This window comes from Falco naumanni, chromosome 16 (assembly GCF_017639655.2).
Source record: "Falco naumanni isolate bFalNau1 chromosome 16, bFalNau1.pat, whole genome shotgun sequence".
Taxonomy (NCBI): domain Eukaryota; kingdom Metazoa; phylum Chordata; class Aves; order Falconiformes; family Falconidae; genus Falco; species Falco naumanni.
The window spans coordinates 3,993,824-4,017,585 of NC_054069.1; the positions used below are offsets into that span (position 1 = coordinate 3,993,824).

Consider the following 23,762-nt stretch of genomic DNA (forward strand, 5'->3'; position numbering starts at 1 on the left):
TTGTCTGCGCCTTCACTGTTGGCACAATTTGCTGTTCTCTGTTTTATCTGATATTTTTAAGCACTCTGTAGAGGGGCTGGGGCTTAGCATAAAAGTTTTAGCATAAAAGCTGCTTAACAGTCAGAGGCACAAACTAGAAGCCACATGGTGTCTGCTGTAGAGAAGGATGAAAAATCATGTGGGATAATGGTGCAAATTCCTGTATAGATAAGCAGGAGATGAGACAGGAAAGGTGATTCCTAGGATCTTAATTCTGCTTTGTTTTATTGCTGAATGGATGGGAGCAGTGTGGTAATATGCATTAATTTTCTTGTTACCACACCAAAAAAAGATGAGAAGAACCAGAAATCTATAGTGCGACCAAATAACATAAAGAAAAAATGACTGTTGGATTCCTTTTGTTTGAGTGCTGGATCTTCCAACGAGGTCAATATACCATCTTGTTTTCATAATGGATCTTGGTTTGCTTGAGAAAAAGAAAAATAAGTAAAAAGATGAGACTTCTTTTTCCTTCTTTGTCTTTTCCTTTTAAAAAAGTAAATTTGGACACACAAAAGAAAAAAGACTCCACATCACCAGTTTTAGCAAAAGCTAAAGAGCTCCTCAGATCTGTTTTTAGTGCGGTTTGAACCCAGGCTAGATAGGACCTTAACTTAAAGCCAAGAGCGGGAGCTAGGAAATTCAAAACTGCAAAATACAGACTGATTTTTGAAGCCTTTCCCTTTGTTCCTGGATCTGCAGGATTTTAAAAGAAACAAATATAGAAAAAAAAAAATGCTGCAGGTTTTGACCTAGTGTAGGACTGGAACTTTGCATGCAGGGCACTGCCCATATGTGACTGATGGAAATGACGCAGTGCTAAAATGAGTGCCTATAATTTTAGGTAACTGTGCTCTTGCCTGCTGCTGCTCAGAGCATGAATCCCACCAACCTGTCCGTGCTCGGCAACGTTGCCGAATCCCCCCAGCAAATGGCTCTGGAGCAGGGTCCGCAAGCAGATAGAGTAAGTTGCCAGGCACCCTTTTCTCTTAAATGTACGAGTGCACTGATTTCATTGCTCCATTGTCTCAGGTGATGAAACGTGTCTGAGTGATAGAGGAGGCGATGCGAGGAAGCTGCAGCGCAGATTTGTACCGTCTTTCATAGTCTCACCATGGAGTGTGTGGCGTTTTATTGTAGGAGAGATTATGTATTTAATACACGGAGAAACCTGTTCTACAGATTGTTCTGTCTTGAGCAGCCACCTTAAAATACTCTTCTCTGCTTTGACAAGCAAAGTTAACAGAAGGTGTAAGACTGACTGTCATGTAGGGCCAACAGCCACCGAGTCTCTTTGCCAGTCTTTTAAGACAGTTTATACTGTGTGTCATGTTTCTTGTTCTCCACCTGAGAAACCTGCATGGGTGAAGGAATATTCTGTGCAGTGCACTTATATTTGGTATATATATATTTTTTTTTGTAGGGAAGGCAAAGGATAAACTTTAAAGTTAGTGGAAGAATACAGTGCCCTCAACTGTCCTCCATGCCCCATAGTTTATATCTAGTCCCCATGTTACCTTGTCCCTTATTGATCTACATGAATGCTTTGGAATTGTATTTGCTTGACTGCAAGATAGGTGAGAAAAGATCATGTGCCAAAGTTCAGGATTCTCTCACTTGTACAAAAGAAGTTAAACCACAGCTTTAAGCTCCAGATAATTTCCACAGAGCCTGGACTGTTTCAGACCTTCTGTGAGGGTCCAGAATTTCTCTGGTATCAGTTTCTTCTCCTGAGAAGTCAGTCTTTGACAGGGTAGAGCGAGACAGTGACAGAGCTGTCCTGAGTGAGGCTGTCAGCAGCAGCGATGTGAAACAGCCCTTGGCAAGCGTTTATCATGTCGTTCCACTTTCCCTCATCCTCCTTTCCATTCCCAAAGGAAGCACAAAGGGTAGACTAGCAACAGCCTTCATTGTTCGTCTTTTGTAAGAGTGTTTTTCTTCACAAATCGATTTTGATTGTTTGTTTGTGAATTCTCTCCTCAGGCATCATTACCGGTGCATAACCAGGTGTTACCTCCTATGGAGGCAGTGGATGGTTCTGACCCTTTAGCACCTCTGCAGAATCAAATGGGAAGGATGGAAACAAAAGAGGAAGATGAGGAGGATGAAGATGAGGATGAAGATGGGGAAGACACTGACATGGATGAATGGGATCCAGATCCACCTCGACCCTTTGATCCCAATGATTTGTGTAAGCATATGAAGTCATATGTAGTGTACCAGCTGCCCTCCTGTTTTTTTCTTTCCCCTCCATCAGCCCTCTAGTAGATACAGCCAAAATCCATTCAGATTTTAGCAGTAATAAGCAAACCCCTTTATACTCGGAAACATAGGCTCATATTTGGCTGCTTTACTTGAAAAGACAAGATTCTGTCTCGGGTGGCGTCTGAGCCGCTTTGTTCTTCGTTTTGCAGGAGGTTGCCCTCACTAACGTTTTAAAATGTAGTCAGACTATTGGAATAAATGTTCCCACAGCTGAGCCAAAGATGTTTAGAGAGAGATAAGGCTGTCTCTTCTGAGCTGGTGCGTGAGCGTCTGCCTGGCAGTTATGTCCTCTCTGACTTTGTGTTGTAGGGTGTGAAGAGTGTAATAATGCACATCCCTCTGTGTGTCCCAAACACGGACCTTTGCATCCAATCCCAAACCGGCCTGTGCTGACCAGGGCGAGAGCCAGCCTCCCCTTGGTGCTCTATATAGACAGGTTTTTGGGAGGTGTGTTCTCCAAAAGGCGTATCCCAAAACGCACGCAGTTTGGACCTGTGGAAGGACCCCTGGTTAGACAAACTGAACTCAAAGACTGCTATATCCATTTGAAGGTAAGGGGGGATATGCGCGAGAGAAGAAGAGGGATCGATTTGTGCTTGAGCTTTGATCTTTTCATGAATGTGTCGCTCTGTGCCCATGTTGCTTCACTAGAGATGTTCTTTTGTTGCTTTCGTCTCTGAATGTGACTCAGAAATAACCAAATTGCTTTGGCTTGAAATCTACGCTGTTATTCAGGGAGACACAATAATTGTGGTGAATATTCTGGCATTACGGTGTTACAGTATATAGGGCACCTAACGAGGAATGCTGTGAGTCACTCTCACGTGGGCTGAAGCAGCATCTGGACATAAAAATAGCAGCCCCATCTGAGGATGTTTTGCAGCCGTTATCTTGTGTCATACTGTAACTTAAGTTAAAAATATTTTTCTTTCCCTTTCCCTCCTCTCCCCCATGAGATGTAGGGGAGAAGAGAGATTTTTCTCCCTTTCCTCGTGCCAAGGCATTGGCGTGAGGAGTAATAGATTTGACTTTTATCCGTATATTTACTGGTTTTGATAGAGGAATTGGTCTTTTATTTGCTGGAGGTTAGCTCCCTCGTGTTAGGAGCGCTGGTCTCCAATGTCAGTGCCTGTCACCACAGGCAGATTCAGCAACGCAACAGAAGTTCGGCTAAAGAGTGCTGCTTCCAGCTTGAGGCAGCGTCATGAGTCAGGAAATGAAAGGAGAAGTGGGTCTGCCACTTAGAAACATCTGACAACTGATGCTCTGTAGCCTACTAAAGCTACAGCTTCTTGTGCCTCATTGATAGCCCCATGCCAAGTACTGTGCCTGACCCTTTTAATGAATGCTTCTTGCTTTTAAAAGCTACGGAAGGGTCCATTGTGTCTCCCTAGTTCAATCTCTACCTGTTTTTTAAGTGCTTTTTTAAGTGCTGCCTCGTTCTGGATCCCTGCTAGCAAAGAGAAAATCAGCTATGCCTTCATTGCTTTCCTAATGTAAAAGCTGCATGGGCACAGTAGTGATTTGTGGGGTTTTTTTTATTAGAAACTCAAATTCTTTTGAACCTGCTGCCAGGCAGTTACAGTCACATGTAATTGGATTTTGCTACAGGTTTCCCTTGATAAGGGTGACAGAAAAGACAGAGATTTGCAAGAGGACCTATGGTTTGAACTTTCTAGCGAGGCTCTTTGTAACTGGATGATGTTTGTGCGTCCAGCTCAAAACCATTTGGAGCAGAACCTGGTAGCATATCAGTACGGCCATCACATTTATTACACAACCATTAAAAACGTGGAGCCCAAGCAGGAACTCAAGGTATGGCACTGCTCGTGTTTCGTGACTCACTTTTTTTCTACTGATGAAATCAAATCTTCCGAGTTGCTACCTAATAAGTGCATCTACAAGTGCTGGAAATGATTGCTGTAAAAAGTTTTAGGGCTTTTTTTCTCTGTTAAAGCACATGATGGCCTGAATCCAATGTCTCTGAAGTCAGCAAGTAGCTAGTCACTGACTTAGGGACTTCAAATGAGCTTTGGCTCAGGTATAAAATGAGGAAGTGTAAAATAAGAGTATGTAAATTATTTGTCTGTCACTGTCATGCTTTACACTGCATGTATTTTGCTGATGCAATCTAATTTTTATTGCAGCAGTCTTATTCTTTTTAGTTCTGGATGCCCTTTCCAGTTAGTCCTGTGTGTCCCTGACTTGTTTTCTGGTGCCTTAAGTGAATATGGTCTCTCACTTTACCTGGCTTTCCTGGAACTTTTGAAACTTTGCATGTGGAAAATGATAAAGGATATTGTGACTTCCCTGTGAGTTGCTTTTTGTTCCCTCTAAAAATGTATTGATTACTTTGAGCTCAAAACAGCGTGGCTGGCTGAGATGGCCTTTGTTTTCAACGTCTTTTGGGGAACAGGGGGAAACCAAAAAACTTTGATGTGAGGAAATTGTTCTTCAAATCTTTTCTTGCATGTAAATTTCAACAATTTCACAACAGTTTTAAACACACTTTGCTAAACCAGGGCATAAGCCTGCTTTATACGCTTGTTGCTGATTTTTAAGAGTCGAGCTCTTTTTGGTTTCTCTGAAATCAGTCCTTAATTTAGGCTGAATCGCTAGAAACCTCGTTAATCCATTTTAAGTGTTTCCAAACATCATTTTCTCAACAGTTTTTTTTTTAAATCAATTTGAAATCAGACTTTAATTAAATCTGTATAGAGCTGTCTGCAGAAGCACCATTTTTCTTGCTTTATGTGTTAGTAGTGTCTTTTGGGGTAAAATTGGTTTGATAATTGAAAGCAAATTACCTAGGCTCTGTAATGTGTTTTCCTTCCCACATGGGTGTAGGGTATTTGTATAAATTTTGTCCAAAGACTGAACTGGGGGGACCAGTCAGTTAAAGTTGAGAACTTCTGTAGTGCGCGACAGGTGAGTAGTCTAGGAGCTCCAAGCTTTCTTCTTTGTCCAGCTAGTGAGAATCCCACAAAGTAACGCGTGCCTGTGAGTGAGTCTCTGAAGGAATTAGAAATACTGCTCACCACTGCTATGAAAATGCCTGTGGCCCACTGCAATTTTAAACTTGGCCAGATTTTTCATGTTGAAAATCTGTTTGTGCCGCCTTTAAGAAATCTCTTTGAAAATGGAACCTTTTTAATCAAACAGTAAGGTGAAATGAGAAGTGATGCAGGAATTCTCAGCTACATGTGAGCATCTGATTTTAGGCTCTAATAAACTTTGTCTTTCTGCTTCCCATGGTTCTCTCTGCTGAAGGCTTCCTAAATCCCTTGTATAATGAAATTGGGGCCATTGTGCTGCAGCCTGGCAGGTCTTTGTTCTGGAAAGCAGGACCGTATTGCTGGAATCCTTCACAAGCTCAGGAACATTTTAAATGAGTCTCTGCGGATGGTGCTGCCTATTGTCTGTTTAAAGAGCAGGAAGGAAATGGGGAAATCCCCCGAGTTAAAAACTTTTCCATTCCCCTTGGTACAACAAAGCAACAGCACTCCGCTGACATCCATCCTTTACACTTATACAGTTGGGTCTAAAGAGATTAATCTTGCTTCCTTTAGAGCTACTGGTAGCCATGTGTGAGATGAACATTCATATTAGGAGGTTATATCTTAAAATTAAATGGATATGCTTTCTGAGCAAAGCTCTTTTATTCCGCAGTAGGGGCATATTGATCTCAACAGGTGTTATTATTGAGGGTGAAGGCAGCAATAAGAGATAGTGGTTGAGGCAAGCAATAAAAACCATTTTCAAATTATTTCCCTTTAGTTCTGGTTCCATCTACGTGTTCTGTTGTCTTGTATTCCTGCTGCAGGTGTGGTACGCTGCCTCTTATGCAGAGTTTGTGAACCAGAAGATCCATGACATATCTGAGGAGGAAAGGAAGGGTAACTTGGGCTCTTCTGCTCTCTGCTTTTGCGGTGTGGTGGTGGCTGGGTGTTGTACTACTTAGTTTCAAGTATATGGCCTGTGTAGTGCTCCCAAAGTTCTGCTAGGTTAAGGAATGTTTAAACCAGATCTAGATTTTATTATTGGGACTTCTACTAGCTCTTCTCATGTTAATATTACAATAATTTAAGCTTCTGCCTCAGTTTCTGGGAAGCATTAGGCTGCTGCTGGAAAGAGGTATGCTTCTGAACTTGATGTCTAATGTCGAGTCTGTGTCATAAACCAATGAGCTACTGCTTCAGACTGAGAAATTTCTCTTGACCTCCCCTAACTTACGCCAGAGAGACAATCCTGCAGGTGCTCTTCCATACAAGGGTAAATTTCAGGATCTCCCTGAATTTTAAACAGTGTTTATAGTCCATGTGAATTGTCCCCAGTGACCTTTTCGTCCTTCTGTGATGAGCTGTAGTCATGCCACAGTGCAGAGGGAATGAAAAGCAAAGCTAAATGAAGCAGTGCTGGGTATTCTGCGGTCTGTCTAACCTTCAGGGGTGAAATGTGGTCTGTGGAGGACAGAAAGGCTTGGGGCGGGGAAGGGGTGTTTAGTTGGTGATGACTGAAATGTGGTCGTTGATGTTTCCTATCGAACATAGTTCTCAGAGAGCAAGAGAAGAACTGGCCGTGTTACGAGTGCAATCGTCGTTTCATGAGCTCAGAGCAACTCCAGCAGCACCTCAACTCCCACGATGAGAAGCTGGACTTCTTCAGCAGGTACCGAAAGCTTTACCTTTGCCTGTATGTCACTGGTGTTTCCCCAGACTTGCGGAGAGGAGGGTCTTTGCCCTGCAGATCTTACTGACCACTTTGGGTACCTGTGAGAGAATGGGTCAGCACTAGGAAGTAAGAATATGACAGGAGGAAGCTGACTGGTGTAAGAGACTTTGTGAAAGAAATAGCTTGAGGGAAATAAATACCCTGTTGAAAGTGGTGAGGTTGCTTTGGCTTGCTTTTAGTTTTTCGCCGATGACTTGAAGTGCAATATTGCAGTACCACAGTTTTGAAATACTGACTTTTCTCAGATGTATGCAGATACAAAGCTTGGAGCACAAGAGTTCTAGTGGTTTGGTTTCTCGTTGGGCTGGCAAGATAGTTTATCCTGACCTGTTAAAAGCTGAATCTACAAACATCCATCAGAGAGCAGAAGACATTGGTGCCACCTTTCTCCTCAAACTTAGCAAGTGGCTGTGTTTTGGTTTGGGGGTTTTTTGACACGAGAAATTCTTTCCTCCAGTTTACTGCCTGGCATCAATGGCTAAGTGCGTTTTTAGAGAGGGATGTTATGGCTTCAGGTTTTAAATTGGTTCCCTTGTGCACTCGTTCGATCTAGCTGAAAACATTTTCCAGCACACCGTACACTGGGGTGTTGGAAGTAGGAGAGTTGCCATGGCAGAGGACTTGCTAGAAGCCAGTAGTCCTCAGTGCCACAATTACAGAATTAGATTTTAATGTTTTCTGGTCTTCGATTTCTGGTAGAGCACAACATAAATACCAGCCAGCATGCTATATTTTTGTGCTCAGAATTTCTTCAGGTTTTATTATTTACTGCAGGTCATTGTTACTGAGTTGAATAGGTGAATAGTGATGCTAAGAAAGAACACGTAACATCAGTGGAGATTCCAAAGCTATCTTTTTTTTGTCTCTAACCTGGAGCGATATGTATTCTGCAGAGCCAGAGGCCGAGGTCGTGGGCGAGGAAAGAGGAGGTTTGGACCAGGCAGACGCCCGGGGCGCCCTCCCAAATTCATGCGTATGGAAGTAACCAGTGAAAATGGGGAGAAGTGTGAAGAAGGGACACAGGTATATTTTTGCAGATGGAGAGGATGAAAAAAAAATCACGTGCGATATAAACTCTTGACTAAAAGAATTTGGGGCATTGGTGCAGATCAAGGGTGTGCTTTGGACTTACACCCAAGTAATTATTGGTTAATTACTGGGGACAATTCTCTGCCGGGGGAGCACAGTACTCTCCTTTTATAAAAACTTTAAAATCACTTGCATTTCTACAGCAACTTTCATCCCAAAGCACTTAGCAGGGAGATAGGTTATTGCGGCAGTTTAGCAGCATCACAAAAGTAATTTAGACAGTAAAACTGTAATGGGAATTTAGGTTCGTATTTGTCCTTTCTGGAGCGTGAGGTCAGAGCCTGCTCTTATAACTGTTGCTGGTGGAATTAAATCAGTTTGAGCTATGATTCTTTATGATATTTTAATATTAACAAAAGGGCCTCCTGTAGGCATACTGCAGAATGTTGTTTTGCTTGTACTCTGTAGGGACCTACTATGATGCGCTTAAGTAGAATGCTAAATTCCCTCTGATGCTGATGACACATAGGTTACCACCAAGTCCTTTTAGGAAACGTGTCAGAAGGGATCAGTGGCTCTATTTTATGGCTTAGCTGAAAGCTGATATCTGGAGTGGTAATTTTCGTCTGGCATCTCACTGGGTCGTGGTTCAGTGCTGACTCAGAGGGAGGAATGTATATGTTGCCTATGAATGCTTGTTTTCTGGGCCTGCAGGATTGCCCTAAATGTGACATTAAGTGCAGACAGTTGCGAGATCGCCCTCTTTGCAAGCTGATGTGATACGAGCCAGCTCCATTTAGACGAGTAAGCATAACGCTGTCTCTCTGGAGTTAAGAGTTTGGAAACAGGGCTTACTGGGCGCAGTCCTGTGCTAATGTGTCTGAATGGCCTCTGGACTGGAGGTGGTGCCCATCCTGCCAGCTTGGACCAAGGCCCAGGGCTGGTTCGCGTGCATCCATACAGTTGAGCAGGGCTGTGGTTCTGTCCCGAGCCTTTGGAGGTCTGCCCGCCTCGCTAATGACTAGGCATGAGTTCATCTGCCTGAGAACATGAGACTCGGGATGCTGTGAGCACTGTTTAACGTCAGCAAGCATGGAAACTTGCCACCTAGGCTGGGACTGGACATTTGGCTGGTATATTGCTCTACTAAGTGTCTCTCTCTGGTGAGCATTCAGTGTTTATAACAGCTGCGCTCCTTCTGGCACCTCCCTGGTTTTCTTCTCCCACACCTGCTTTTGTGCTTTGACAGTACCAGCCTTGAGCTGATATACTTTTGGTGCTCTGTTTCCTAGCTTGTGCTTTTAAGTTTCATGAGTTGCATTAAGCGATGTCAAGTAAAGATCTGTGGGTTTGTGGTTTTTTTGCTTGTAGTAAGAGAGGTTTCCATCCCAGAGGAGTTATTGGAACTTATATGGAAAGAATGTAGATGTTTGGCATGTGCTTCGTGCTCCCAGCACCCTCCCTTTTTCTTTTATGCTAATGCAAAAAAGGAGGAAAACAGCTCTCTGTGATAAATATAAGTGATGTATGCAGCTGGGTAGATGAGAGTATGCAGAGCTTGGAAGCTGGGTAGCAAAATGCACAGTGCACAGCATAATCATCTCGTTTGTCACTCTCCAGTTCAGCACTCCAGCTAGTTTGTCAGAGAGGGGGAGACACTGCATAACAATACATGATAATGTTTCAAAGTGACAACAGTTTCAATGAGACAGAAATTCTCTGCTTTCCCTGGTCTGTGCTAGTCGATTTGGTTGTACTATTTCTCACAGGTCAGCCTACATCATCTTTGGTTAAAGCAGTAACAGTCATGAGTGCAGAAGAACTTGCTTGGCTGTTCCCATCAGTGTCGTTTTGATTGTCTTGTGTCTGATCAGACAATAATAATGGCCAGGAGAGTTCCCTACCTGCAGCACTTCCTCCCTGGCAATCTGAATGTTGTTGCTGTAGGTGCAGGTGATCTGCTTAGAGCATCAATGGAATGCAGTAGGAAAGCGTTAGTGTAGACACGTCTTGTTTATATAGCTTGTGATTGAAAAATGTAGAAATCTTGTTGTCTGCTGAGTATTATCAAAGCATTTTTCAGTGGGTGGGGGGAATAATCACTGGTTGTATGATTTGCGATTTCAGGACTTGCTGCATTTTTCCAGCAAGGGGCAGTTTGATGAGGCCGGACAAACCGCACTGAATGGGTTGGAGCAGCAGGAACAGACTCCAGTGCCATCAGAGACGCAGTCGGCACTGGAGCAGCAGTCAGAAAACCACCCGCTACAAATCCAGCCGCAGCACGATGAGAGCACGGTGCCTACGCAGAGCACCATGACAGCAGATGACATGAGGCGAGCAAAGCGTATCAGGGTAAGCAAAGAGGACAGCGGATCATGTCTTCTCTCACCCTCTCCATTTGCTGTAATCAAGAGAATGCCGGACCTGCCTGCCAGGACCAGCTGGTCTCTTTCTCTCGCCGTCGTATCCATTTCCAAATCCTGTGTAAAGTGTCTCATTCCTAGCAATTTTCTGTGCAGTGAGAGGAAGACAAATCTTATGTAAAGAACTAGCATCTCATGAGATGCTAGTGAGAACTGGTCACCAATTGGAGCTGTTTCAGTTCCAGCACAGTAATTCTTTAATAGAAACACAGTCCAACCAAGCTGGCAAGCAGGAGTGCTTCAAACAGCCGGCTGAATCATGGTACTGTGGCACAGACTAATGACTTGTTCACAGCACCATCTGTGTCTCCCAGAACTCTTTTCTTGCAAATAGTTGCCAAAGAGGAACCACGACCTCTGTTTAGATCCACTATAATGATGATGATATTTAGTGATAAAGTCCTTTCTTGGGGTAGAAAAACCTGCCTTTGTGAGATTAAAACCTGTGCTAAGAGCTTTGTGTACCAACAGCAAACACTTTGAGCCTGAGCTTTGTGTCAATTGGGTGAGCTGTTTTTTTTCCCTACTGTGTGTGGGAGGGAAATGATTCAAGCAAATAATCCTTCAAGCCGTGTAACTGTGAGATTGGTTTATTTAGCTTAAAATCTTTTTCTCTTTCTTCCATGTGTAAAATTTTGATTACAGAAAGGAACAGCTGCAATTGGGGTAAGACTTCATTTATAGGGGATGAGAAAGGATTAGGAAAGAGTTGAGTAACTGTTCCGTATAGGAAGGCGTTGAGCCAAATTTTGCTCACAGTTTATAGCAATATATATGCGAGACCAGTGTTACCTCATAAATGCAGTGGCATATCTTGAAGGAAGAGTTTGGCTCGGGCACATTAAGGCTGCAGAATTAACCATATAAAATGCTTGTGCCCTCTGAATGACGAGTTTCTACCAGTAATTTGATTTTTCATATGTTAAAATCTAGGAGGATTTTTACTGAATGTATTGAAGGGTGGGTAAGAAAGTGCAAAGGCAGATGCTGAGGTTTTGGTAGTGGAGAACACGGGTGTTCACTGCTTACAGTATGCCACAACTTCCTTGGTGGAAAGTTGAGGCCTGGGTACGATGGGAAGAGAAAATGTTGCCTGTTTCCCTGAACTTTTGAAGGCAAGATGCCAACCCAGGGTTATCTTAAACAGTAAATGTGGGAAGAAGGGGACAGAAATTCTGAAGTTACTTTTTGTCATGTGATTTTGCGTCTGTTCCCTGAAAAGTCATTACAAATGGATGACAACTAAGAGGAATGCAGTAGTGATTTAGTCCTTGGTGATGTGTTTGTACCTTCAAGTCTCCCTAACTTCCCATACATCTGGCAGCTCGCATTCAGGCAGAGTCCTGGAGATGTTTCCAGATGGAGCACTGGCAGAATGGCAGATGGATGGTTGTGTAGCACCTTTCCGTATTGCATCAGACTGTGAGCAATGAGAACTTGAGATAAGAGTTAAACTAGCAAGCATTATTTTTTAAGCACTGAAAAATCACGGCAAGCTCTATAGCACCCTGTGAGTGCTCATTCAACTCAACTATTCACACTTTTTTATAATGACATGCACTTAATATCGTAAGCAGGCAAGCATTTGATTTTAAGATGCATAAGTACATCATTCACTTCCAAAGAACAGGTAGAAAGTCTTGACTCCTGATTGTGATCTGGAGACCTGTGTAGCTCTAGTTCTTCCTTATTACTCATATAGGGTTTGATTTTCAACAACAGCAATTCTTTGCGAATTGCTTCAACTTTTCTGAGGTCTAAAGCAGTGATGCTCTGAGTGCTTTCACTCTGTCTGGAAGCACTGATCTCGGGTGCCCCAGGGTTCAAGTCCTGATAGGATCAGTTCATTTTTCAGCCTCCGCTTTAGAGCCTGTGGGGTTTTCTTTGGAGATCAGACCTTAAATAGGGCAGTTATGTCCCCAGAGTTGAAAAGTGACACTCACCCTTCAAGATTCTCGTGTAACAAACTAGAGGAATGTTGTGGTCCAAAGCCAAAATGAATATTTGTTTTTAAGTCGGTTCTGGGCAGTGTCCAGAGTGTTGATGCGCTGATCCCAGAAACTGGCAGGGATAGGAGTATGATTTGGAAAGCACAGTCACTTCCTTCGTGCTGAAAGAAATGCAGCTGGTTGTATAACAAAGAGTACAAACAGTAAGATGAGGTTAAAAAAAATCCCTACTCCTGAACTTTTTAACTCTTCTAATCCTTGCCCTGTTGTCATCCTGCCCTAATTATTCCCTTCTGCCAAAAGCATTTCGTTCTCACTGTGGCTCTGCAGTATGCATTACATCATTATTAATCAACTCTAAGAAAACATGAAAGGTCACAAAACACCTTCAACATTATCTGTGGTTTTTATCTTTGCCCTTTAACTCCCCTTGGGCAGTTATTAACTACAGGGTAAACCTTGAAGATCTGCTTAGTGTTTCCTGAGGCAAAAATCTCAGGAGTTTTGCCTAAGTAAAGAGTAAACTCTTAGCTGGAAGAGCTGGCCCTCGTAGTGATCGGCAGAAGCGTGACTACTGCAGAAGTCAAGGCTTCTGTTTTAAAGTCCATTGCATAACCTAAGTATTTTTCTCTCCCTCAATGCTGCCTGCTCAGCTGGAGCTGCAGGTAGGTTTGGTTTGCTTTTTTTGTTTCGTTGGGTTTTTGCTGTATCTAATCAAATGGTACGTACGACATTGCCTTCCATGTTGTTTTGTCCAACTTCTGTTTAGTGTTTCCTGATTGACCCTGCATCGTAACTTGTCACATTTGTTCTTCAAGCGACCGATGCCCAGAACTAAGTGTTATATGATAACAGTTTGCATTCTTCTAGTTCTTTTCATACTGACTGCAAATTTAAGGTGAATATTATAGGAGTAAACTGTACTGCTATAGTTTAAATACTATAATATCCATCTTAAAATTTTGGAGGATTTGTTTGCGCAATTCTTTGCACTGTGTCAATGTTATCAGTTAATGAGACAACACTTAGTTCTCTTTTTCTGTGTTTATGGTTGATATCTAACCCAAGAGCCATAAAACATTTCACCCTTCTGCAGCCTTTGAGATAGCAATGGAGCTGTGTTGATTTACATGGTGTAGAGGTCTGGCCTGCTATCTTACCAGTCAGGTCACTGGTAAGGCACCCGTGATCCGATAGCAAAGTACAGGAATAGTGGAATTAAGAACTTGAAGTGCATCTCGTCAACTCTTTGGTTTATTAGCATATCCCTGTAGGTAAAGGGAAAATTATGTATTTCTGACTCGAAGAAACACATTAATCTTTACAGAGCACACATCTATCTTTCCAGCTCACGGTGTGACTTACAGCAGATCTGTGTATTTCCCATTGTCTCCGCTTGTAAAATGGAGAATGGAGATGATGATAATTCATGGGAAGGCTCCTTTGGGGCTCCTGTATTAAACTGTTAGCATTTTTTAAAGAGCAAAACGGTTGCTCTCACGTTCCCTTTCTTGGAAGGAAAGTATAGGTTTCCCTCTGCAGTTCAGACAGTGAAAAAGATCGTTCAGGTTTGCTAACTTAATCTCTAGTGCAGCATTTTGCAGTATTCCCAAGCTGTTCCCTCATTCCAGCAGAAGAGCTCCTAACTTCATTTTCTCAGTGTCAGCTGTTGGCACACACTTAAGGGACACAGCAAATGTCAGCCCAGACATTCCCACAAGAAAAGGAGAGAGGAAACCAGGGAAATGTGTTTTCAGAAGCCTTGAACGCATCTTGTGGAGAAGTATGTAATATTGAACGTGTGTAAGCATAGGTGCCAGCAGTGTTCTAGCGCCATTTCTCTCACTACTATGATGTAGATCCTGTCTGTAACATCTGAAAAGAGAAGACCACAATAAATGACAGTGTACAGGTCTTATTTTGGAGGAGAGTAAACACTCCTTAGACTTCTTGCAGAGAAATAGCAGTATTGCAGTGTACTTTGAGTACAGTATGAGTGATGTGTGTGGTGGAAGTTCACACATGCAGGGACATGACTGTCTTCCAGCTTTGCAGCTATACTACATCGAAGTTCTCATCCAGTATTGAAATGCAGGTGCAGGGCTTGTTACCTGTTTCTACAGGCATCGTGTCCAACAGCATTTGTTCCTCCAGCAGACAGTGCTGGTATCGGGACTCGGACGGCTCTACATCATTTATCTGAAGGCGGGAAAGGGAAGAGGCAATAATTGCGAAATGTTTTGGTGTGTGCTTTCCCCTCAGTCTACCTTTTCTGTAACAAGAGCTAGGGGCTGAGCACAATTGTGCGCAGTAGGAGTGAAGGAAAACAGGGAAGAGCAGCCCAGTATGTTAAATTTTAAAATTAATATTTGCACAACATGTGTTATGCTCAATTCACAATATTCTTAAAGTTTCTTGCAATACCAGGAAAAGCAATTGGAAGTTTGACCATGTATAATCAACTGCCCTCTGAGTGGACAACAGAACCTATCAGAGTTCCTCCTGATTTAGCACCAGTGTGTGTCTGTCATCTTTATTCCTTTATTTTCAGGCTCTTGCACATGATATATGCTACATGGCAAAGAGAGGCAAATTGCTCACAAGTTCTTACCTGTTGCTTCTAAACCTGCCATTCTGCCCCTGCTGTAATGTTTCGAAACTATTCTTCTTTTTGATAACGACGAAAAGGCTTAAGCCAGCATCTCTTGAATGTATGTTCTACCAGAAGTTTGCAGGCAATGCTAAACGACTGCTGCACATCTCTTGGTGATTTTTGGTGCAGAGGCTGATTTTGTAAAGGGCTGTGGAATTTCATAAAGCCCTGCTCCTGAGTGAAAGACAGGGCGCTAGCTCACCATTCCTTTGTAAGGTGGCTGAACTTGTGACCTGATCCCCAACAATCGGCTGGAATTGCAGCTTTTCTCAGGCCTAGGGCTGTACTTCAGAGAGGACTTAGTTTTATTTTACAGAAAAATGCCATACCAAAAACAAAAGTTAGCTAAATTGGCAGAAAGCAGGGACTGGAGAGGAAACTCCTCCACTGCGTTCTCCTAACTCAGTCTGTAACTGCAGGTACGTCCCTTAACTTCTGCCTCCCCTTCTGTAATATGGAGGCAGCATCTATAATGCACGAGCATTTTTTGAAGTTTAAGTTCACCAATCATCTGGTATATTTAATCTTGAAAATATTTGGGTGTGCAATCTGTACTTAATAATATAAGCTAATGGTTTCTTCAATTCTTTTTCAGAATGCAGCTCTGCAGCACCTGTTCATAAGGAAATCCTTTCGTCCATTCAAATGCCTCCAGTGTGGGAAGGCCTTCCGTGAAAAGGACAAACTGGATCAGCACTTGCGGTTTCATGGACGGGAAGGGAACTGCCCTTTGACTTGTGACATCTGCAACAAGGGCTTCATCAACAGCAGCGCCCTTGAGACCCACATGAAGTTCCACATGGACCAGAAAACTTACTCCTGCATTTTCTGTCCCGAGTCTTTTGACCGCTTGGATCTGCTTAAAGACCATGTGGCCATCCATGTCAGTGATGGCTATTTCACCTGCCCTACCTGCAAAAAACGCTTTCCAGATTTTATCCAGGTGAGATGCTGTACTGATTTGAAGCGCTGCCTTTTGGGTCTCTCGCAAGCACTCTGTTTACAAATTTTTCAGTACTGCCCTTGTGTAATGCTGCATGTCAGTTCATTCTCACAAGATAAAGGGGTCCAATGTCAGTCAAATTAAAAAGGAAGAGTGACCAAGCACTGCTAGATGTTGTCTTATGCCACTGAAGTGCTCTTTCCACTTAAATCATCAGATGTGTTACTTCAGTCTGGCCTTAAGTACTGTACTGTGGGAGGGTGGTCCCTTACTCCCCCAAAAATGCCTAAAACAGAGATTCCAACTGCTTTGGGTTGGTACAGATCCATGGCACAAAAAGGAATTGTCTTTTGCTGTGTGCAACTTGTACTTGAATACACCTTGTCCTTTGTCACTAAAACTCTGAATAAGAAAAAAAATTGGGTTTACATCTTTAGTCCCTTGACTGTTTTTGTCAGGATAATTCATTTGAACACCTTGTAGAAATGCCAGAACAGATCAGGATACTCTGTTGCTTGACTTTCCCCCTGGGCTTCAGCTGGGTACTTCATTCTCCTTCTCCCCTGCACATTGCTAAGGAGAGGTTGCACCAGAGTAGAGAGTAATGTAACTACTTTGTGCAGCATGCAGAGCCGTTGGAGAAGATTAATAGAACTTAAGCATTGTATTTTGATGTTCAGTAAGAAAAACCGGAGACGTACTGTGCAGAAATTCTGTGTCCTTCATAGGGCCAAAGAGGTTGATACATCTTGCTGAGATGCCTGACCTAAATTGAAAAGTCAAGTAATAGGAACTGATAGACTATCCAATAGGCTAAAGAGGAAAGGATGGGGAAAAGTGATTTACTAATATAAATCCTGGCAACAAACCTTTATCTTCTGTAAGTGTTGAACAAGGAAGAATGTTGAGGATTCAGAAATTTCCTGTGAAACTGATAAAGTCATAAGATGATCCCATGGCTTTTTTCCAGCTATTCAGCTCTATTTTGTAATTCAAAGATGACTTTTTTCATTTGGTGCTATGTGAATAATTAAGTCTAGTCACCATAGATTGCTGCCTGTTTAAATACTTTTATGTGGAACAGATTAAGGTAGCACGTTGTTCTGTGTTTGATCAGTACTAGAAGATAAAGGTAAAGATTTAATTAGAGATCCATTTCTTCAGTAGTGCTTAGATTTCAACTGTCAAACCTCATTAGTTATTTTATTGGTGCGGGGGTGGGGGGGATGGGGGGAGCGGAACCCTCACTAGATGTTTGCAGAGGTCAAGGATAGTCCCAAAGTATGCAAAAGTAATTGCCATGCAGTAATGGCATGCAAATGCTTTTCTGTCTAAGACTTTTTTTTTCCTGCCAATTGTAATTGCAAGCTCATTCTTTCTGATTGAAAAGAATTAGTCCATGCATTTTAGATTTCTTACAAACGAAGTAAAGATAATGAACCTCTGATGAACGTGTGAACTCGAGGATGATTCAGTAAAACTGGTACGTCGTGGACTTTTGCTGCCCATTAAGTGCCCAACTGTGCAATAGCTGACGCCTTCAAGAGTCAGTCCTGAGGAAATGAAATCGTCCATCCAGATGCATAATAAAGATGTTATAGTTGTACAGAAACTATTGCCAAGATATCAACTGTTCTGGTAAAATACTTTGTAAACCAAAGCAGATTAGAGAAATCCTAGAACCTTTTTCCATTCTTTCTCTTTCCTTTTTGCTAAGAGTTTCCTAGAGTGTTCTGCCACACACTCCTCTTTTGAATAAATTCCATTTTTCTATGATCTGCAATTCTAGGTCAAGAAACACGTACGCAGTTTCCATTCAGAGAAGATTTACCAGTGTACAGAATGTGACAAGGCTTTCTGTCGTCCTGACAAGCTACGACTCCATATGTTGCGACACTCGGACCGCAAAGACTTCCTGTGCTCCACGTGTGGCAAGCAGTTCAAGGTAAGAAGACTCTCGGCCAGATTGTTCCTGATACAGGTAGAGAACACCATTCTTTACCCTCCTTCAAGTAGATAGGCTCAAGTTCTCAAAGGTGGAAGAAACTAATGGGCAGCTTTGCAGGCAAGTCTAGCATGTGTACGTGTGCTGTGTTGTTGTGTGTAACAACATTCATTTCTGGTGAGCAAGGGGCGAGATCCACTCCAGCATGCTCTGTTGTAACAGGGTGTCTCATCTGTCAGATCTTACTTCTGATAATTTAATAGCAAAGAGAGTTTCTGTCTGCTCATTAGAACTGGGTCGTTATATGGCTCAGTTGCCAGGTGCTTGGGTTGCATTGCCTCTATCAGTTAAGAAAACTTCCTGTCGGTATCAGTGGATTAATAATATTCCTGGGTGAATATTATTAATCCACTGATTAATACTGATTAATGCCACTGTGTCCATGGCATCCATCTTGTCAGCACATGACATCCAGATGCCTTTCCCAGATCCCACCAGAACAGATGGAGCAGATTGTGAGCCAGGTAAACCATGGTGGCGGCAGGCTGCTCCTTGTCACGGATACTGAGGGACTGGGTACTTTTGGGTGAAGAAGCACATTCAAAGACAGCGTGTGTCCAGAGAGGCTGGATTGCATGCGGGCAGTAGGTTCTGTACTGTTGTAGGACATGAAGTGGTCCTTGGTCAAGAGTGTGATTTGATGCAAGTTTCCAGCCGTACAGAGCTGAGCACTAATATTTTAGATAAAATCAAAGAAAAGCCAGAGCAGAGGGGTTTGTTCTTACGGATGCTGCTGAATTAGCATTAGTGTGGCTCCTGCTTTTGTGGCTGAGCAACCTCAGCTTGGTTTGAAGGATAGACCTAAGCCTGAAGGGTTCCTGCTGAACTATCTAACCCTGAGCATGCAACTGTATCTCACGGCAGCACTGGAGAGGAAAAGCTGTTGAGAGATCTGAACAACTTGCGCTGTGGGTCTCCCTTGTAACAGGTAGTATGGCAGTTAAGTGGTGCTGATGTTTTTCTCCCCGATTGCTCCTTCCCTAGAGGAAGGACAAACTGCGAGAGCACATGCAGAGGATGCACAATCCAGAGAGGGAGGCCAAGAAAGCTGATCGAATCAGCCGCTCAAAAACGTTCAAGCCTCGGATAGCTTCCACTGACTATGAAAGCTTCATGTTCAAGTGCCGACTCTGTATGATGGGTTTCCGCCGCAGGGGGATGTTGGTGAGTGTCTGTGCTCCAGCTTCTCTTACGACTTCTGTACTCAATTTTGATAAATAGTTAAGGAGTGAAGATGGAATTCCAATGGTCAGAACACAAGGATGCTGTGGAACTGAGTGGGTTTATAGCTGAGTTGAGATGGTACATTTTTTTTTCTTTTTTTAAAAAAAAAAACAAAACCAACAACTGGGTGTCTTACCTCTTCAGCAAACATGCACCTTGGCATGTTTCATTGCCTCTGTATGTCTGGTTGTCCCTACCATATTTCAACATTAAGTAATGCTGATTGACGTGTAATGCGTTTAACAGAACATGAGATTAATGTATTGCCTGGTTCAGCCTTACGGCCTCAGTGTTCCTGATTTTCCTAATTTGTTTCTTCCCCTTCTTGAGGGGCCTCTCCTGGCCATGCCCTGTAAGTGCTACTGTATAAAAGGATGTTGGGCGGCAAGAGAACTTATTTGCAAATAATTTGTGAAGGTTGTGATCTCAGCTCGCAAAGGCCTCCCCAAGCAGAAGCCCTTTATGTTACCTTGCTCTCAGCTGTAAGAGAATTCTGGAAAGCTATTTTACCCTTTCCCACCTTGTTTGGATTAGAGAAACTGTAAATGAGATACAACAAGATCGTGTTTACCTTCAGCAGCAGGCTGCGAATGCGCAATAACCCTTGCAGCAGCAAATGCTTCCGGTGCTGCTGGCTAGCATCGTTACAGTTTTGGTTTGGCTGTTATCCATGACTAGGAGAAGCAGCAATTGCTTTGGCTTCCAGCTATAATATGCTGTCTTGTTCTTTGGTGGTTTTTTTTTTTCTCCTAAGGTGAATCATTTATCAAAGAGACATCCAGACATGAAAATAGAAGAGGTGCCAGAGCTCACATTGCCCATCATCAAACCCAACAGAGATTACTTCTGTCAGTACTGTGATAAGGTATGGAAGAAAGTCACCGCTTGGAGGGTAGCTCAGTCCTAGACCTGTGTGCAGCTAATTTGTCTCTGCATAGAAACATCTGGCAGGGTTTGTAGCTCTTTTTTTTTTTTTTTTGAGGTGCTTGCCAGCAATGTTCCTGCAATACTGTCCAAAAAAATCGAAGATGAAATGCACATAAGGCAGCTGAACACTAATTGAAAACTGCGGTTCTCCTTTTCTGCTGTCATTGGAGTTGGAAAACTTAAATACTGTGGTCCAGCAAGCAGTCACTCACCCTTAGTCCTGTATTGCTTTTTGCAACCTAGGCCTCAGTATCCTAGCTGCCTGTAATTCCTCAACACTAATTTCTTCTGGTTTGTGTCACGTCTAAAAGTTAGAGTCTCTATCCCCTTTTATTTTAAGCTGCTTACTTAGTCGCATGCCAGTAATTCCCAGTGTTCAGTGGAGCCTGAAGCTTCCTCTGCATTGCTTCTGGGTTCCTGTTCTTATTCCCTGGCCTTTGCTGTTTATGCATGTGGGCCTTTATTTACCAGGGAGTGTATTTTGACTGTCCTTATCCTCAGTACATCCCTCTATGATGCCCCCTTCCTTTTGTTTAAAGGGGAAAAAAAAATCGGTGGTTTTAATTTGTGTTACAGAATATTAATTTGTTAATGCGCCTAAAAAGAATTTTAAAATATGTTGACCACTGAAGGCTATTAAAATGGTTTGCTTTGTGTGAGAGTGGAGGCATCAACCCTTATGACATGATGATCAGTGGCTTCTCTGACATTTGACCTTCAAGTATCAGGCAAAAAGGCTTTTCCTCTTACCTTCCTATCCTGCTTTGATGTTTTGTTATGGCATACAACATGTTCTCAAATGGCTTCTGTATGCTACACGAGGAGTTGCTTTTACAGGCTGATTAAACACTGGAAGCTGTATGTATATTCATGCGTTACACTGTAATTGTGTGGGGATTTAACTAAGTGTATTGTCTAAAGCAAAGTGCAGACCTTCCAGGTAAAGATAACTGGTAGCTGTTTTCTGTGCAGACATCAGGATTACACAGTTTTCATTGGAAGTCTTTACCCTGCAGGTGTACAAGAGTGCCAGTAAACGCAAAGCACACATCCTGAAGAACCATCCTGGTGCTGAGCTACCTCCAAGTATCCGGAAACTGCGCCCTGCAGGCCCGGGAGAGCCGGATCCCATGCTGAGCACCCACACCCAGCTGACAGGCACCATAGCCACCCCTCCGGTCTGCTGTCCTCACTGTTCCAAGCAGTACAGCAGTAAGGTATAGGGCTTGTTTCATAACCGCAAAAGGCAGCCTCTCCCTGGTGATGCTCTTCCACTGCGGTCTGTCATCTGTTGGTCTGCAAGCAGAGCTCTTTTATTCTGAGTCAGAGTGCTGGTTTCTTGCTGCATGCTGACAATAGAGGAGCGGCCTGCTTTTTTTATGGCAAAAAGATTCCCCAGATAGAGAGCATGAGTTTGAAAGAAGAAATGAAAACATTATCAGAGTGCAGTCACAAACAGAAAGGCTTGGGAACTGCTCGTTGACAGTTGTGAGGGAGAGGAGTAGGGAAACAAAATGCAGAAAAGGTGATCTCTGGAAAAGGTCCCCAAAATATTTGGTTGTGCTGGGAAGAAAAGCTTATGGGCTGTGCGGTTTGGGGCAACATTTTGGTATTGGAGAGCTCTAGTCAGCAGCAACTTCGTGATTCTTGTTTTCCTCTTGTTGACAGAGCATCCCATAGTGTGAATCTTAATGCTGCCTTACTGAGGGAAACCGAAAAGCTGCAGTCCCCAGGGCTGTTTGATTTCAGTTGGCCCAGAGCGGAGTTACTGACCATCTAACGCCTTTCTGCATCTCTCTGTAGACGAAGATGGTACAACACATTCGCAAGAAGCACCCGGAGTTTGCTCAGCTCCCTAACACAATACACGCTCCGCTGGCAACAGCTGTCATCAGTTCCACTCCTGCTGTTCTCACCACCGACAGCACTACCGGAGAGACTGTTGTGGTAAGGACTGGGGACACGGTAGGTCAGGCCACTGGAGGGAACCAAACAAAACAGAAGCCCTTTGGTATAGTAGCCTTAGTGTTTATTTGGCAGATGTAGTTTTAAAGCGTGTGTTAGAACATTATTTGAGATCACTTCCATTATTGAGTCTGTGTATTAGTTTTGCTCTGCCAGGAATTAGGTATTTATTTCTGGAGCTCTAAGGATAAGTCTCTTTTTCTGTACTCCATTCCCTTCATTCAGACCCGTATGCTACTGACTCCACATGTGCCTTTCACAATGCCTAATTATCTCAGGAATAAACATCTCCTGGATTTTCGGGAGTGTTCTGAGGTGCCTTGCAGTTCTTGGGATCAAGAAGGACATGTTTTAACAGTGGCTGGGGACTGGGTCAAACTAACCTTCGGACAGTTCAGTAGCAAGTGATATGAACCTCCAGTGGATGATCTCTCCACTGTTAGTACATCAGCCGCTACAGAAGCAAAAGCTGAGACAAGAAAATCAGTTTTGTGTCCTTTAGCAGTGCTGGAATGAATGCTGCACAGTTTTAAAAATCCTATTGACCACAGTTTAAACCTTCCTATTTCAAGACTGTAACTGGGTAAAAGACTGTTTTGCTCGAAAATGGGCGGGTTCAACCAGGATGCTGTTGGCTTCATAAACCTTATTAGTTAGGTGCTAAATGTCTTCACAGACTTTAGAAATACAGTTGTCAAAAAAAGTATCATCCTGGCAGGTGAGGAGGAAAGGCAGAATACGTCAGAGAAGCACTTGCTGACTTGGAAACGAAGTCAGCTCTACAAATGCAGGATCTTTGCTCCCTAACAGAATACTGTTAGGTCAGAAGACTAAAATAATTTTTTTTATTATGGTATGTTAAGTTAGCCCTTAATGGTTCTGATTAGCGTTTAGACCGAAGAGAGCGATTCTAGTGGATGATCCTGGGTGATTGCTTATGTCCCCATTTTCTGTACACATTAAGCTCTTGTAAATAATGACTAGGCCCAATGGTGTAAGCGTAGATTCAGTGTGATGAAAGAACGACAGCCCTGCAAAAGTATTCAATCCAGTAGACAATATGTGATGGTGGTTCTGTATCTCTCTCTACCTGCTCAGACAACAGATTTACTGACACAGGCAATGACAGAGATATCCCAGACCCTCACAACAGACTATCGAACTCCCCAGGGGGACTACCAGCGAATCCAGTACATCCCTGTGTCTCAGTCCACCACAGGCTTGCAGCAGCCTCAGCACATACAGCTGCAGGTTGTTCAAGTGGCCCAGGTGAGTAGCCTGCTGGGGGGATGGGATGTGCTTTTGACCACCTCCATATCAAGCCTCTGCTTCCCTGGGGCAGTAGTGCACGGAAGTTTCTTAAGGAGCAGTTATAAGAAGTGGTGCAGACTTTTTGCAGATAAACTGATTGATAATGCAAAAGGTTACCATTGTAAGCATTGTGTACTGGGCCTAAATAGTCCTGCCAGTCTTGGTCAGCTTGCTGGAGACATACTGATGCAGTCTTAACTTAGTTCTACCCATCTAGGCACCCTTGCCTGAGTCTGCTCTAGGAAGGTTTTCCAGCAACTGAAAAAGTGGGTCAGTGGGTGATCTGCTTTTGCAA

The 23,762-nt window shown here is 43.1% G+C and overlaps 1 protein-coding gene across 10 annotated transcripts in view; it reads left to right on the top strand.

The window, feature by feature from the left end:
- PRDM10 (PR/SET domain 10) overlaps positions 1 to 23,762 on the top strand; it is a 47,083-nt gene that overhangs the window by 16,448 nt on the left and 6,873 nt on the right. For 7 of the 10 annotated variants that reach the window (XM_040615899.1, XM_040615898.1, XM_040615906.1 and 4 more), the window contains exons 5-20: positions 884 to 1,003; positions 2,023 to 2,230; positions 2,614 to 2,855; positions 3,916 to 4,119; positions 6,128 to 6,200; positions 6,855 to 6,972; positions 7,929 to 8,058; positions 10,192 to 10,419; positions 13,093 to 13,104; positions 15,688 to 16,035; positions 17,825 to 17,980; positions 19,025 to 19,204; positions 20,019 to 20,129; positions 21,208 to 21,408; positions 21,995 to 22,138; positions 23,255 to 23,425. In XM_040615899.1, coding sequence (XP_040471833.1) covers positions 884 to 1,003; positions 2,023 to 2,230; positions 2,614 to 2,855; positions 3,916 to 4,119; positions 6,128 to 6,200; positions 6,855 to 6,972; positions 7,929 to 8,058; positions 10,192 to 10,419; positions 13,093 to 13,104; positions 15,688 to 16,035; positions 17,825 to 17,980; positions 19,025 to 19,204; positions 20,019 to 20,129; positions 21,208 to 21,408; positions 21,995 to 22,138; positions 23,255 to 23,425 — 2,646 coding nt within the window. The remainder of the gene's footprint in view (positions 1 to 883; positions 1,004 to 2,022; positions 2,231 to 2,613; positions 2,856 to 3,915; positions 4,120 to 6,127; positions 6,201 to 6,854; positions 6,973 to 7,928; positions 8,059 to 10,191; positions 10,420 to 13,092; positions 13,105 to 15,687; positions 16,036 to 17,824; positions 17,981 to 19,024; positions 19,205 to 20,018; positions 20,130 to 21,207; positions 21,409 to 21,994; positions 22,139 to 23,254; positions 23,426 to 23,762) is intronic. The other 3 variants (XM_040615905.1, XM_040615907.1, XM_040615908.1) reach the window with 3 other exon arrangements.